Source organism: Protopterus annectens, chromosome 12.part0, assembly GCF_019279795.1.
Source record: "Protopterus annectens isolate FY-2018-M chromosome 12.part0, PAN1.0, whole genome shotgun sequence".
Lineage (NCBI taxonomy): Eukaryota > Metazoa > Chordata > Ceratodontiformes > Protopteridae > Protopterus > Protopterus annectens.
Genome location: NC_056746.1, coordinates 194,506,784 through 194,522,174, shown reverse-complemented (window position 1 = coordinate 194,522,174; position 15,391 = coordinate 194,506,784). Strand labels below are relative to the sequence as shown.

The 15,391-nt window shown below is 43.6% G+C and overlaps 1 protein-coding gene across 8 annotated transcripts in view; it reads left to right on the top strand.

The window, feature by feature from the left end:
- TNRC6A (trinucleotide repeat containing adaptor 6A) overlaps positions 1 to 15,391 on the top strand; it is a 3,393,689-nt gene that overhangs the window by 3,131,027 nt on the left and 247,271 nt on the right. For all 8 annotated transcript variants that reach the window (XM_044089241.1, XM_044089240.1, XM_044089239.1 and 5 more), the window contains one exon: positions 8,464 to 8,571. In XM_044089241.1, coding sequence (XP_043945176.1) covers positions 8,464 to 8,571 — 108 coding nt within the window. The remainder of the gene's footprint in view (positions 1 to 8,463; positions 8,572 to 15,391) is intronic.

The following is a 15,391-nucleotide window of genomic DNA, read 5'->3' as shown; positions in this document are numbered from 1 at the left end:
TGATATCTGGCTGGGGTAACAAAACTTTACACAAGGTCAGTGTATCCATGCATGACCTTAGCTTTTACATGTTTGGGTATAGACACTGTAGGACAAGCAAAGATCCCTGACTGTTTTGTCGCCAGACCAAATGCAGGTAAATAAATCTGTCGGACTGTCTGGTTTTTATCATTGGTGCCTTTGATTTGTTTCTTTTCACCCAAATAAGTGCCCTGTTGTTAAGTAGTCTTCCTATCTGATGATGTCTTTTTCATTTTTCCTTAATCCATGGGTTCAGATCCATGGGTTCAAATCCTCTGATTTGACTTGGCATACTATAGACTTCAAATCCAGCTCTTCCTTCTACCCATAATACACTATTCCATCCCGATTATCTTAGTTCTCATTTGCCACCATTGTGCACAGATGCAGGTGCCTCTCTCAAGTGATTATTAATGATTAACAGTGACTTTAATAAGTTAGTTTTTATTGTGTAATATATCTTTGTCTTCCTCCTCCCTCTGTTTTTTCACTGGCGTTTCTTCTAGTAGTATCCTAATTAATTGTACTCTACTTATGTTTTTAATTAAGGTATTTCTTTCACATTACCATTGCTGGTAATTTTCCCTTTTCTCCTTTTCCAAAAAAAAATAAATAAAATTTCCTTTCATACTACTTAAATAGTGAGTTGCCTTTTGTTCTTGTTTACCTTCACCTTGAAAATATGTCAGGTAAATTGATGGACTTCAAAAAATGCACTTCTTGTGGGCATAAGATACCAAATTCAGATGCCCACAAGGAGTTTGTTTATTGCCTCAAAGCCAGTTATATGGATACAAACTGTTCAGTTTGTTTCACCTTTAATCAGGGCTTTAACTGACCATTGTAATAAACTGATATCAAAGGGTCTTTTCCCTGCTTCTAATGCATCTTCAGGGGATCAATTCCCCCCCTAAAATGTTTAAATTCACTGCATCGGATTCAAGAAAATGTTCCCCACTGAAGTCCCCAGGGCTTTGTCAGAGCTACCTTACAAAAGACATAAAATCTCAGAACCAGCTGTGTTCGATCAAAAACCTTCTGACCTGAAGTATGTGGCTCTAATAGTCATATCTGGCAGACCTATGGCACCATCTTCTGATCCTAGATCCTCGGATCCAAAACCTGGCACTTCACAGAATGGTCAAACACCAGAGCATACAATCAAGCCTGTCTTTCCTACTTTGTGATCCCCTCTGTTACAAACACCAAAGAGACATTCCAGACCTCCATCCACTACATCCTTTAGGCCCTCCAAAAGTTTATCAGAAGCGGATGTGGATAGGATGTTCCAAATTTTTTTCAGAGCTCCGATCCAGATGGGGTCATACTGGCTCCGTCCCCTGTTGGATCTGTGAGTCTTCATTCCTCATCACACACTATTCTCTCTTCTTCTCCAGTCCATGCAATGGTTTGAGTCCCAGAATCCAAAATCCCTGAGAGGTTCGGAGTCATGTCCGAAGAGGAATTCTTCTTCAGTTCCAGTTTCCCCGAGTGATTCCACTCCGATACCATTGGATTGGAATGCATCTCTGAGATGAGGTGTCAGCATCAGGGCTATGATATTGTTGGATCCGTCTCTGCCCCTTGGAGCCTCTGCTCTGGACAGTTCAGGTCTGGTCCCATCCTCTAGGTTCGGATCCAGGGTTGGTTGAGACCTAGCTTCACTGGGCCCTTCTTCTCTTAGAACAACATCTAACACTGAAGCCTTCTAAATCCAACTTTTCTCTTACTTATCCTCTAAACATAAGTGCACCTGCTTACATCCTACATAAATCTACATAAATTCCCCTTGAACCCTCTACATCCTTTCTCTTTACTCTACCCTAATACTATCTTCTTTTCTTCTCTTTTTCTCTCTCGATCACTGCTTGATCAAACTATATTCTACTCTCAGTTTATGTACTTTCTCCCTCTCTACTCCTCATATGTAAATATTGTAAATAGCATGTAAACTTACACCTTTTCATACAGTCAAACCTGCTACTTGAAGGAAACTACTAAATCTATTGTACCTTCCTTCCTGAATGATGTTTTTTGAAGTATACTCGTATTTGCTTTTTACTAACTGTATTCAATGTATGTTATTCCAAATGTATATATTTTATTACTATCTTTTACACTATGTAACTTAGATTGTATTTGCTTTGCTTTTGGAGCTTTTCTCCCCGGGCCTCCACTGAAAATGGGTACGTTCTGGCCCAGTGGACTTCCCCGGTAATCAAACTGGAAATAAATAAATAAATAAATGATTCATTCGCTTTTGAGGTTGAGGAAAGGGCTTTTTTTCTACCCAGAGAACCGACTTCTCTTATTCCATATCTTATCTCCATTTCCTTGTCTGTTCTAAGCTGCGAGGCAATCAGACCTATTCCACAGGGACAGCCAGTTCCAAGAAGCATCCAGTCGGTTCTGGTAGAGGAACTCGCCCTCTCTTGATACCTCTGCTAAACATCCCCCAGAGGAAGTACTTCAGAAGAGAACGTGTAAAAGGAAGCACAAAGACTCCCCGATGGAGTCTTGCATGGAGTATGCTGATTTTGATGAAGGCGAAGGGTCCCCCAGATTGCCATCGGATGACATCATCTTTGGAGAAATTTTAGAGATCTTTAGACAAAAAGGTGGCTGGTCTTCTAAAAATCCATCTCTTGAAGAATCTGTATTTTTGGAAGCTTTTGGTTCTGGCCCATATACGGCTTGGGTTATCTCCCTCCCACCCCACCCCCAGCAGTTGAACTCATCAACTTAGCTTGTCACTGGGCTTGGAAGGAACCGGATACCATCAGATCCATTCCCCAATTCCAGAGAGACATGATAAATTCTTAGCCTCTCCAAAAGACAGGCCCCACTGGAGCAAAGCAGTGCCAGTTGATCCTATGGTGAATGCAGCAGCCACCAAGAAAGAGCTAGCAGAACAGAGTTCTGCTGATTTTCTTCGCGTTTGACTCTTGCAGTCATCACATATGGGTTATCCTGCCAGGGGTAGTCCTCAGTCGGACCAAATCTGCTGTTCGTCCACCAAACAGGGAGTCTAGAGCATTGGACAGATTTAGAAAGAGAGTCTTTGCCTCTGCAGCCTTTGCCCTGAGTTCACTAAACTACTTGCCACATTTTACTAGACTTCAGAGATATTTGACCAAAGAGTTATCAAATACTGAGTCCATGTCTGCAAGGGATTTCAAAAGAGCATCCTTACAACTGGACACACTGTTATCCATATCAGATGCTTTGAGGTTGATCTCTCACACAGCTGAAGGCACCAAATGAGCAGCTGGTTCAGGCATTCCCATAAGGAGACATGCCTGGATGCAGCTATGTGACTTTGTGAAGCATTCTAAGACTTCCTTTATCAACACCCCATGCAGTTGCTCTTCCTTGTTTGGGCCTTCAGTAAAAGAAATGCTTACCCGCAGTGAACAGGATGGAAAGGCTGTCTGCCATGGGAATCAAATTTTCTACCCCTCAACGAACCTTTGTCAGTAATCAGAGAAGGCAGTAAGAAGATTATGTGGTTTTTGAAAATCTCAAGGACTTTTCCAAGATTCGTGCAGTAATAATTCCTCCAAAGGCAGAGGAGGAAATTCTAATGGAAGATGTCACCCTAGAGGCAGAGGTGACCCGTAGAATCAGGGGTTCCGGGATTCTTTTCCTGACAAGACCCTTCCTTTGTTTCTGAAGTGTTTCCCAACTGTCCAACTCTGAAGGCAGTTGGTGGTCAATTGTCCTTGTTCCCAGGTGCCTGGGCAAATATAACGCAAGATTCATGGGTGCTAAGAGTAATACCTTTTTTGTATTCCTCCTCCAAAAGAAAACGGCTTCCTGATATTCCACCCAGTCAAATGAAGGCAGCTGTACAAGGAATCCAAACGCTGCTAGAAGAGAGTCACCCCGAAGGTCCCACCAGACCAGATAGGATTTAGAACTTTTAATGTTTCTTTTTAGTCCCCAAGAAAACGGGACCTATGACTGATTTTGGATCTAAGCAGTCTGAGTCAGTATGTGAAGAAGTCAAAGTTCTGAATGGTCACTTTACAGTCCCTCTTACCTTTTCTTCACAAAGACTGCTCAGTAGATCTTCGGGGCGCATACTCTTATCAAAATAGACCAGATGCTTCCGAAAACACCTAGGCTTTCAGCTGGGAGCCAATCATTACCAATTCAGAGCCCTGCACTTTGCACTCATCACAGCCCCCAGGGTGTTCACTAAATGTATGGCAGTGGTAGCAGCTCACTTGAGACAAGGATTCAGAGTGATTCTTTACTTGGATGACAGGCTCCTCACTGCCCCCTCCAAGCATCTACTTCTACATGCCAGGGACTGTTTGCTGCAGACTTGCAAGTCATTAGATATAACAATAAACTATGCCAAATCAAAATTAACACCAATCCAGAGCCTGGAGTTCATCGGTACACTTCCGGATACAACAACACCGGTAGCATCACTGCCACCCCCATCACATTACACTATCAGAAGTCAGGCTCGTCTGCTTCTTTCCCATCCACCTCCTTCAGCAAGATCAGTGCTTCAAGCATTAGGTTTCATGGCAGCAGCCATTGTATTGCTTCCCTTGGCACGTTTCTTTGTGTGTTCTTCAATATACTCTAGCTGTTCAGTGGTCCATTCTTTATCAGCCTCTATCCTTTCCAGTCAAGCTTATTCCGATTTGCAAACAACACATACACTGGTGGATCCCATCAGATGATATTAATCTAGGCCAGCTGTTTGTTCTATCCCCCCAAGTGCCATAGTGACCACAGATGTTTCTCAGCTGGAGTGGGGGACATTTTTTGGGAAGAATGGTCCAAGGCTTGTAGTTCTCCCAAGAGACCAGTTTCCATATCAGTGTGCTAGAAATGAGAGCAACCCTATTTGCATTGCGGTCATTTCAAGATGCTTTCCCTCTAGGGACTATTGCAGTTCAGACTGAAAACAGGCAAGGAGGAACTCTATCGTTACCCTCTTTGTAGAGAGGCCATGAGAGTGTGAGAATGGGCGATCTCTTCAGGTCGCATTCTAATTGTGATGCACATTCCAGGGAAAAGCAGCATAGTAGCGGACAAACTTAGCAGGTCCATCCTGATTCCTCACAAGTGGCAGAAATGATCTTCAGTCATTGGGGCCAACCTTGCTATGAACTATTTGCGACTCCCCACAACAACAAGTGCAGCAGGTACATTATTACTCCCCCTCAGTGGAAGTCTCTGAGTGATGCTGTAGTCCACGTTTGACCCTCGGGTCTTCTTTATGCTTACCCCCCCCCCCATTTGTTTCCCAAATTTCTGCAGAAAGCAAGTCGGCGGAAGATCTCAGTAATCCTCATTGCCTCTTTCTGACCTCAGCAGGTATGGTTCCCCTTCTTACAGTCTCATCTTCATTATCCTGCATGGGTACTGGAGCCAGCTCCGGATCCCCTGACTTACCCATCAGGTTTACAAAATCCAAAGGTAAAGGCTCTCAAACTAACTGCATGGTTTCTCCACTTCCATTAATGGTTAGACAGCACAGTCTTTCTTCTCCTGTACGTACTGTTATTTTGGCTTCTCAAAAAGAATCTACTAAAAATATACAAGAGCAAGAATTCTCCCTTTGGGGTTTGAGTAGTGAGCTTGACCCTTTCTTTGCTCCAGTTTTTGTGATACTTCAATTTTTAGCAATCCTTTTTAAAGAAGGAGCAAGTTTCACTGCGATTAAACTTCAATTGGCAGACATTTCTAATTTTCACACAGGAGACAGAAGTAATTCGTTGGTTTCGTTTAAGTTATGCAAAGCCTTTCTGAAGGGTATTTTTCTTCTAAGACCACCAATAATGGATCCTCCACCACCTTGGGATCTAATACTTGTGCTGCAAGGTCTAACTCAAAAACCTTTTGAACCTTTGGCTAAAACTGATTTAAAATTCCTGGAAAACATTTTTTTAGTAGCTATTAGTTCTGTAAAGAGAATATCTGAACTCTTGGCTGTTTTCTCAAAAAACACTTACATAATTTTTCATAAAAATAGGTTTGCTTTACGGACAAACCCTTCTTTTTTACCCAAAGTGGTTTCTAAAAATAACATTAATCAGTCCATTTCTTTACCAGTTTTTCAAAATGTTTGAAATAAATGAGAGTACATGCTTCATCTCCTTGTTGTACACAGACCGTTACATTTTTATTTTCACAGAACTGAACAGATAAGAAAATCAGAAGAGTTTTTTGTCTCCTTTTCACCAAAAAAACTGGGTTGCCTAGTTTCTAAAGTCACCCTAGCTTAAGTAGATTACACATTGTATTTCTTGGATCTTGGTCAACAAACTTCCGAGGGCTCATTCAGCTAGATCCGTTGCTGCTTCATTGCTTTTTGGTCAAAAATATCTGTTGATATATGTGCTGCAGCCACATGGTCCAGTGCTCATACCTTTGTTGTTCATTACAGATTGGATATAATTTCTAAAAACAGAGCCACCTTTGGTTTGGCAGTACTTTGTAATATCATTCCATGAGGGCCACCCAAGATCAGCGTAGCTGGGGCCACTGTCTCATGGGTTGAGGAAGTATGAAAAGGACATCATCAGATTTAAAAGTTATGTACTCACAATAACTAGGCATCTGTGTTGTCCATTTTCATTCTTCCTCAACTTCCCTCCCTTCTATCCCCCATCCATCTTTTCTTGAGAGACCTATTGGATTGTATTTGGAACCTATAGGTGTTTCAGCCCTTCCTTTCTCTGTCAGCTATACCTGTCTCTGTGTAGCTGTAAGCGTGTATGGCAACAAACTTAATCTGAGATAATTGGGATGGAATGGTGCATTATGGGTAAAAGGAGGAGCTCAAGAGCTGGATCCAAAGTCTGTAGTATGGGGCTAAGTTGGATCCGAGGATCGTATCCAAACCCATGGGTTAAGGAAGGATGAAAATGGACAACACAGACACTTAGTTGTGGTGAGTACATAACTTTTAATTTTATCTTAAGAGCTGTCGTTGAAAGTTGTAGATGTCAGCTAGGAGGGGTAAGTGCGACTGCAGTAGGCAGATTCCATGCAAGGACTTGCATAACAAATGTATTTTTTGCCTTGGCCCATAACAGAATCACAAATCCTGCTCTGTTTGTCTATCATTCATTCCAAAAACTCTTCGGTCTGAGCTCTCTGTACTCAATACCTACCTCAAGATTCAGTGTCTTAAGCTCTTGGCCTAGTCCAAATAACTGACTCTGCATCCTCGGATGTCTCTCTTCCGCTGAACATAAGACTTAAGTGGCCTCAAACAGATCTGCCGTCCAACACTTCTGACGTACGCAGTGAGGTTACAGAACCCACAGTACGTCAGGCTTCTGCTCACCTGCCCATTACCGAGACCCTATCTGAGGCCTTGTAGACTGCATGTCATCCTGCAAATTTTAGTTAGGGAAGATATCCCGGGCTGTCTAATAGAGGTCAGACAGGGTTCCCATCCTCTGTGCCTCATCCAGGCAGACGTCACACCTTAAAAAAAAACAGAAGACTTAAACATGTGGCCTCTCCCTCTTCTGGTAAGTAGGACAGTGATTCAGACCATTCTGTGGACTACTCTCTGGTGCATTCTCCAAGGCACTCCCTCTTACTTGATTCACGGGTAAAAAGGAGAACTGCAGTTGTGGAAAACTTTATTCTTCTACTAATGAACCAGGAGGTTTTCACCCTCAGATTAGAGAATAGAATGGCAAAGGCCAGTCTTGAACAGTAGGGACTGTATGCAGAAGTGAAGACCCAATTGATCTTGTCTTGTCTTCCATCAGCTTTGCATTGTTATATGTTCGCAGATTTGGTAAAACAAGGTTTTTGGGATAGTCAGACATCTGGTTCTGTCTTGGGTGTATCATTGTGCATGTAGTAATACTTGCTAGTTTATCTTTAGTTATACAGAATGCAGGACAGCTTGTCCACTAGTGGACAGTCTGTTTGGGTATCATAAACAGTCTTTCTGGCCCATGTAAACAGATCATTTGTAAGTCTAGAGTAAGGTATAGATAATTCCTCATCTAGATTTTTAGGCCCAGTTCACCTCTGTAGTGTTGGTTCTGTAATTGCACCAGGAGCTGTCTAAAAGAAATGTCACAATTTAGAAAGATTAATGGAAACTAATACAGCAATGTTTCATCTTGTGTTCTTAGAATGGTCCCCTCGTGTATATATATTGATACAAGGGTCAGTAGTTCAGCTTCATGCTTTCATGTCAGTGTATACTTTTTTTTTGGGGGGGTTAGTTATTTTCACCTTGCATTGCACTCCAGTACTGTATTCCAAAATGTCTGTAATGATGATCACACCTCCAGTGTATTGTGTGCTGTGTGTGGTCTTAGCCTAAGTTGCTTCAGGGTGAAATTTTTCAGCCTAGATTGCCAGATTATCTTGGACAGAACATTTACACTGTAAACTTTTGGAAGAAATGTATGTAAAAAATTTCCTCCTCCTTTCCCTGTTAAGGGTCATCCTCATCTTTGAACACCACGCTGCCTTCTTCTAGTGCCTGGTCATCCATTCGTGCCTCCAACTTCAGTGGTTCTCTGAACAGTACAGCACAAAGCACTTCTGGTATGAGTTTTTTTTTTACTACAAAATATGTGTAAATTATTGTTTAGTTTACGAGGAACAGTTTTATTTTGTTTTCATTAGAATTTGAAAGCAATTTTAAGGAGAAAGGTGTTTAGCACCTTTTGAATAATACCTACAAAGGGGACAAGTAAGGCTTTGTGGTTACAACCCTGTGTATTATTGCTTTTCTGCATTAACTACAAGGTATACATGTAAATTTGAGTAAACTGAATGGGCATATTACCCATACCTGTTGTTGACCCCCACTGCATAGGACAGATGAGCTCATCTTATTTTTGGAAAATGTCATCAGTAACCCCACTAACCCATAGACTCTTATTAAACATATACAGTAACAAAATGATAGGTGATTGCCTCCTACATTAGCTTAATTTAACACCATCCCACTAATTCAGTTATTTTTCAACACGGTAATCCGCCCATCTACTAGTTAGTTTTGCAGCTTCCCTCATACCTTACTGCTAAATCATATTAAAGCACAACAGAGTTGGCTGTTTTATTTTTATTTACTTTCTACACAAAGGAGAGTAGCCAGCAGCTCTGCAGTAGTCTTTTGAATCCCACACCCTAAATCACATTCATCCAGGACAAGAAGTGTATAGAAAACCTCCCTTAGCCACTGTATTTGACTTAACTTGCATATTGCCAAAAGTAGTATGTCATAGCCGGTGCAAAGGGCATACTGCATTGAAACTTGTGTGATACAAAGGTATATTCACTGATTTTCTTTTTTCTGCTTATTAATGTCACAGCGAGGTGAAACCCACTCCGTTCCCCTACCTTACCCACAATTCCCACCCACCCTTTCCTCCTGTACACTTATACACAATATGCTCCTCCTCTAAGTCACCTGACCAACTATTACTTAACAGCTTATAAAGCTCATTTAACAATCCATAGTCCCAGACAGTTCACAGAACTCAACTAACCACTCCACACTCTCAAGGGCACCACCATACTTTACCAAAATATACTTCCCTAAACACCCTTCACCCTAACTTCCTCAGATCTCATTTGCCACCAGCAGTGACAGATGTGGTTTCTAGAGTCTCAAGCCTTTTGTCGCATTTTTGACAGCAGAATTACTACTTTTAATTCCAAATTTTTAGGTAAATGCCTTTTGCATAGCAGTTCAAGGTTAGAATGCTTTCCTCTCTCTTCCTTGCTCTGCAGTTGGGCTTTGCCTGCGCTTTCTCTTCTCTTATAGCCATTCATTTTTAGGCTTAATTTTTCCTGGTGGTGGTTGTGTAAAAAATATAGAAAAAAATAGGTAGATATTTATGTATAGTTTAACTAATTTTGATTGTTATATAGTGATACAGTGCCTTGCTGTGACTGCTGAATGTAGTGTTTGTTCCCTTTTTATGCTTTCTGTAACCTGTCAGATAAATTTGCCGGTTTTAAGAGGTACATCGAATGTGGTCGAAAATTCCTACATTCGGATTCACATACTTTGTTTTTATTGCCTTGGCCCTGAACATCTGTGGTCAGCTTGCTGTATCTGCAAGAGCGTCAACCATAGGTCTATTGCTGACTGCAAAAATAAGTTAATTCTTAAGGGTCTCTTACCTGCTTCAAGTTCCTTCCCAGGGACTCATACCCCCCTCCAAGAGTGTGGCAGGGTCTTCCTACTCCAAGAAGTGCCCTCACAAGTCCTCGAGGTCATCATTGGAACCACCTTCCAAAATTCGGAAAACTTCAGATCCAATGGGCTCTGATATCAGACCCACATCTGCTCCAGTGGACTTGGAAGCACTCTTCGGATTTGACTGGTACTTGCTTAATCCTCAGTTCTCCTGAAGCTACTCTTTCCACCTCAGATCCTAATATTACAGATCTGATAGCTAGGAGTCCCACACCAGTGTTGGGCATTGAGTCAGCTTCTTCCCTTGGTCTGCAGCAGACACCTGTCAGGCACTCCAAGCCCCTGACAGTGGCTTCTTCTATGAGCCTTTCAGAGGTCAACGTGGGCAGGATGATCAGGCAGATTCTCAAGACTCTAATCCATTTGGGAGTCTTCTCAACTCCGTCCCCTCTGGGATCTGTGAGTGCTTCCCTCCAAGTTCAGTCTCCTTCTCCAATCCCTCCCTTGGTATCAGAGTTTCAGAATCGTAGACAACCGAGAGAGCCAGGGTCGAGTTTGAGGAGCTACCCTTCCTCCACTCTGACCGTTGCCCTGACCTTCCTCTGCTCCGATGTTGTTGGATCACAGCGGGCCTCTGATCCGGGATGTCCCTGTCAGATCTGGGAGGAGGGAGTTGGCTCCAACTATGTCAGAGCCATCTCTTTTTCTTGGTGCTTGGTGCTGGGCAACTGTGGTCCAATTCTATCTGGAACCCAGGACATTGGGATCCCTGCCCTTTCTTCTTCAGTAGCCTCGGCTCCTGTAGAACTGGGGAGGGATTCACTGGTTCTCTCGGTGTTCAGGTTGTGGAAAGGGCCTTCTCTTGTCATAGAGATCTGGTGTATTTGAGCTCTGACCCTTCCCTGACTCCTCTTGGATCAGAGACTTCAGCCTGTCATGCTTTCCCCAGAGTCTGCCCATCCAGACTAGCTTCCAAACTCTTCCCCTAGGAGGAGTCTTCTTTTCCAAGACATCCCCTGAACATCCCACAGAGGAGATTCCTTGTAAAAGGACGTGCAGAAGGAGAGAGGCACATTGACTCCCCTTAGGAGTCCATTAAAGAGGACTCAGATTTTGATGAAGGGGAAGGATTCCCCAATCACCACTGGAGGACGTCTCCTTTGGAGACATTTTAGAGATCCAGGGGCAGAGAGGTGGGTGGTTGGCCCAGCCTCCTTCCTCAGACGAGTCTGTATTTTTGGAGGCTTTTGGGACGGGCCCATCTACATCATGGGTAGTCCCCCCAGCGGATGAACTTGTGGATTTGGTGTCCTTCCAGCCCTGGAAGGAGATGGACTCTGTCAAACCAATTCCCAAATATCCGGACAAGTTTTCATCTCCCCCTAAGGGACAGACCATATTGGACCAAGGGTATTCCAGTTGATGCCATGGTTGTGGCAGCAGCTACCAAAAAAGAGCTAGCCGAACAGAGCTCCATGTCCACCCACCAAACAGGGAGTCCAGAGCAATGGACAGGTTTGGTAAGCATGTTTACGCCTCTGACACTTTTTCGCTGAGAACAGTAAACTACCTGGCACACTTTATTCAGTTACGGAGGGAACTAGTGAAGGAACACTCAGATACTCTTGCAGAGATCATGTCGGTGGAGGACTTCAAGCAGGTCCCCCCCAACTGATAACTCTTTCATCCTTGTCCAATTTTTCCATGAGGCTTATCCGCTTCACGTAGGGTGCCTCATGGGCAGGTGGCTCAGGCATTGCTTTCGAAGACATGCCTGGATGAGTCTCTGTGGTTTTGCGGAACCCTTTAAGGTGTCCTTTGTCAGTGCCCTGTTTGATGGGTCCTCCATTTTGGACCTTCTGTCAAAGTGACCCTAACCCACAGTGAACAGGAAGGGAAGACCTTGCCTGCCGTCTGGGTCATGTTTTCAACTCCTCAGCACAGTATTTTTCGAAACCAGTGCAACAGAAAGACAACCTGGTTCTGGAAGTCTCAGCGGTCTTCCCAGGATCAGCGAGGGGATCATTCTGCTAGAGGCAGATAAGATTTCAATTGGAGATGCCACCCTAGGGGCAGAGGGAGCCCACAGAACCAGGGTTTCAGGGAGCCCTTATCTGATGGGCCCTTTCAGCTCTCCTGAAGCGCTGCCCAACTGCTCATCTCTGAAGGCAGTTGGGAGTCACTTTTCTCTGCACTCTACCGTCTGGGCTAATACAACACAAAAAATATAGGTGCTAAAGATTATATCCAGAGGTTATTGTATCCCTTTTCTCCTCCTCCTACCAGAGGTGTCAGAGACCTCCCCAGTGTTCCACCCAGTCAGAGGGAGTACGCAGTAGAAGAAATTCTAAATCTGCTGCAAAGGAGTCATTCAAGAGGTCCTGACTGAACAAAACGGATTTGGAACGTACTCTCACTTTTTAGTGTCAAAGAAAACCGGGGACCTGCGATCCATTTTAGATCTAAGCAAATTTAATTTGCTCATAAATAAGGCAGAATTCCTAATGGTGATGGGTCCAGTCCAGATTGCAGCTATAACCACTCATCATATTCAGTCTTTGAGAGGTCATGTTTGAGACACCTTAAACTGGTCTTCCCCACTGGCAAGGCTGATACTTCAGGCTCTCGGATCTCTGGTGGCTGCCATTCCCTTAGTCCCCCTAGCAAGGTATTTTATGCAAGTACTTCAGTGGACCCCCTGGCTGTCCAGTGGTCTATTGTCTACCAGCCTCTATCTGTTCTTCTCAAATTGACTTTGGTTTGCAGAAAGCATCTCCAGTGGTGGTTGCTGTCTGGCGATCCGACATTTTTGCAGACTCCCCCCCAGCCACAGTGATCATTACACTTGCCTGTTGGGGTAGCGTGAGGGCATTTCAAAGGAAGGATGGTTCAAAGCTTGTGGTCCCACATAGAGACCAGGTTGCATATCGGTGTTTTTGGAGATAAAAGCAGTCCTCCTTATGTTGCAAGCCTTTGAAGACATTCTCCCTCTAGGAACTGTTGTGATTTGCACAAACAACATGTCAGTGGTATGGTACATTAGCTAACAAGGAGGAACCCGCTTTTATCCATTGTGCAGAGAGGCTATGAGTGCTTGGAATGGACGATGTATTCGGACCAGTTTCTGTTTGTAACTGACATACCTGGGAAATCAGTGTCCTGGCAGACAAGCTCAGCAGGTCCATTCTGACCCCTTGCGACTGGTCCCTCAATCAGTCAGTAGCAGCCTTGATCTCCAGCCACTGGGGCCAACCCTGCTGCATCCCATTTACAGCCCCCCAGAACAACAAGTGCAGCAACTACTTTGCTCTGATCCTCCCTCTGGGGGAGTCCCCGAGGACGCTCTGATTCACGATTGCCCCCCCCCCCCAGTCTCCTCTACGCTTGTCCCCCTCTACCCTTGATCTCAAAGTTTCTTCAGAAAACAAAACATTTGAAGTCCTCGGTAACCCTTATTGCCCCTTATTGGCCTCGTCAGATTTGGTTCCCCTTCCTCTGGTTGCACCTGAAATGTCCTCTGTGGATACTGGAACCCAAATAGGACTTTTTCACCCCAATCTGATATCCCTCAAACTGACTGCTTGGTTTCTCCACTTCCAATGTTTGTTCAAAATTCCAGGCTTGCTTCCCCTGTTCGAGACATTATTCTAGCCTCCCAAAAACAGCTACCAAGAAAGTCTATGGGAGTAAATGGAAAAGATTTGTCTTCTGGGCCTCTGAAGAGAACATTGACCCTTTTTTAGCTCTCCTTCTCTTTCATGTGTCTCTTCAGAGAAAGAGACAGTTTCTCAACTATCAAACTTCAGTTGGCAGCCATCTCGGACTTCCATTTGGGTAATATTTTCAGTTCCCCTACAACCTCCAAACTGTGTAAGGCCTTCTTGAAATGAATCTTCCTCCTCAGGCTTCCAGTTAAAGATCCTCCCTGCCATGGGATCTCACTGTGGTCTTACAAGGCTTAACTCGAACTTCAAACCAGCCAGTGGTTGTGACTTAAGTTTCCTTCATGGAAGACTCTCTTTCTCATCGCCATCACTTCAGCAAAGAGAAGTTCTGAGATCAGGCGCGGTCTTCTAAGCCTCCTTACATCATTTTCCACTAAGATAGGGTGTCCCTTTGTGCTAGTCCTCTTTTTATGCCCAAGGGAGTTAAAGAATCCAACCTCAACCAGACCATACAATTACCAGTTTTCTTCCAAATTTCTGTTATTAAGGAGAATGTTTGTTATATCTGCTTGATGTTCATAGGCAGTTACATTTTTTATCTTCTTGGAATGAAGCCATTTTGAAAATCAGACCAATTATTTGTGTCCTGTCATAGCCGCCGAGGTAAGGCGGTTTCAGAAATTACACTTGTTAAATAGATAACAGACTGTATTACTTTGTTTTATGCCAAGAATGGATTACAGTTACCTCCTCCTCCTAAGGCCCACTCAACAGGGTCTATGTCCACCTCATTTGTCTTTTCTTCTGGGGCGTCTTTAGATGATATCTGTGCTACAGCCACGTGGTCAAAAGCTCATACCTTTGTCACGCATTACAAATTAGACATGGTTTCCAGGAGCAGAGCTTCCTTCTGTTCGGCAGTGCTCCAGCATATCCTTCCTTGAGACTACCCAGGTGTTGTATAGCTGGGGACTCTAACCCAACTATGAGGAGGAATGAAAGACAGCCTCATATTTATAAGTTATGTATTTACCATAGCTTGATGTCTGTGTTGTCTTCTTTCATTCCTCCTCACCTTCCCTCCCAGCCATCCCCCTACCCAGTCCTCTAGAAGACCTGGAGAGAATTTTTTTAGGAACTGATGTTCCTGGTTTAGAGCCTCATGTTCTTAATGTGTACTTTCTTCCTTTTCTTTTTCTTCTCTCTACTGTTTAGGCAGTAAATGCAATCTGAGGGAGTTAGACAGAGGGCACTGCATTATGGGAAGTGGGAGGAACTCATGACTTGGATCCTAGTGTGTAAAAATGCAGCTGAGTTGGATCAGAGACTCGGATCTGTAACACAACCATGAGGAGGAATGAAAGTAGACAACACAGATACCAAGTTATGGTAAGTACATAACTTGTAATTATTACCTGCACCACTAGAGTTAACAGAAACACTAACAGACACTCAGCCCTAGACTGGCTTCTTTCTAACAAACCCAATAACATCAACAGCACAGGATGTTTGCTAGACATCCTAAGTGATCACCTTCCAAGCTACGCAG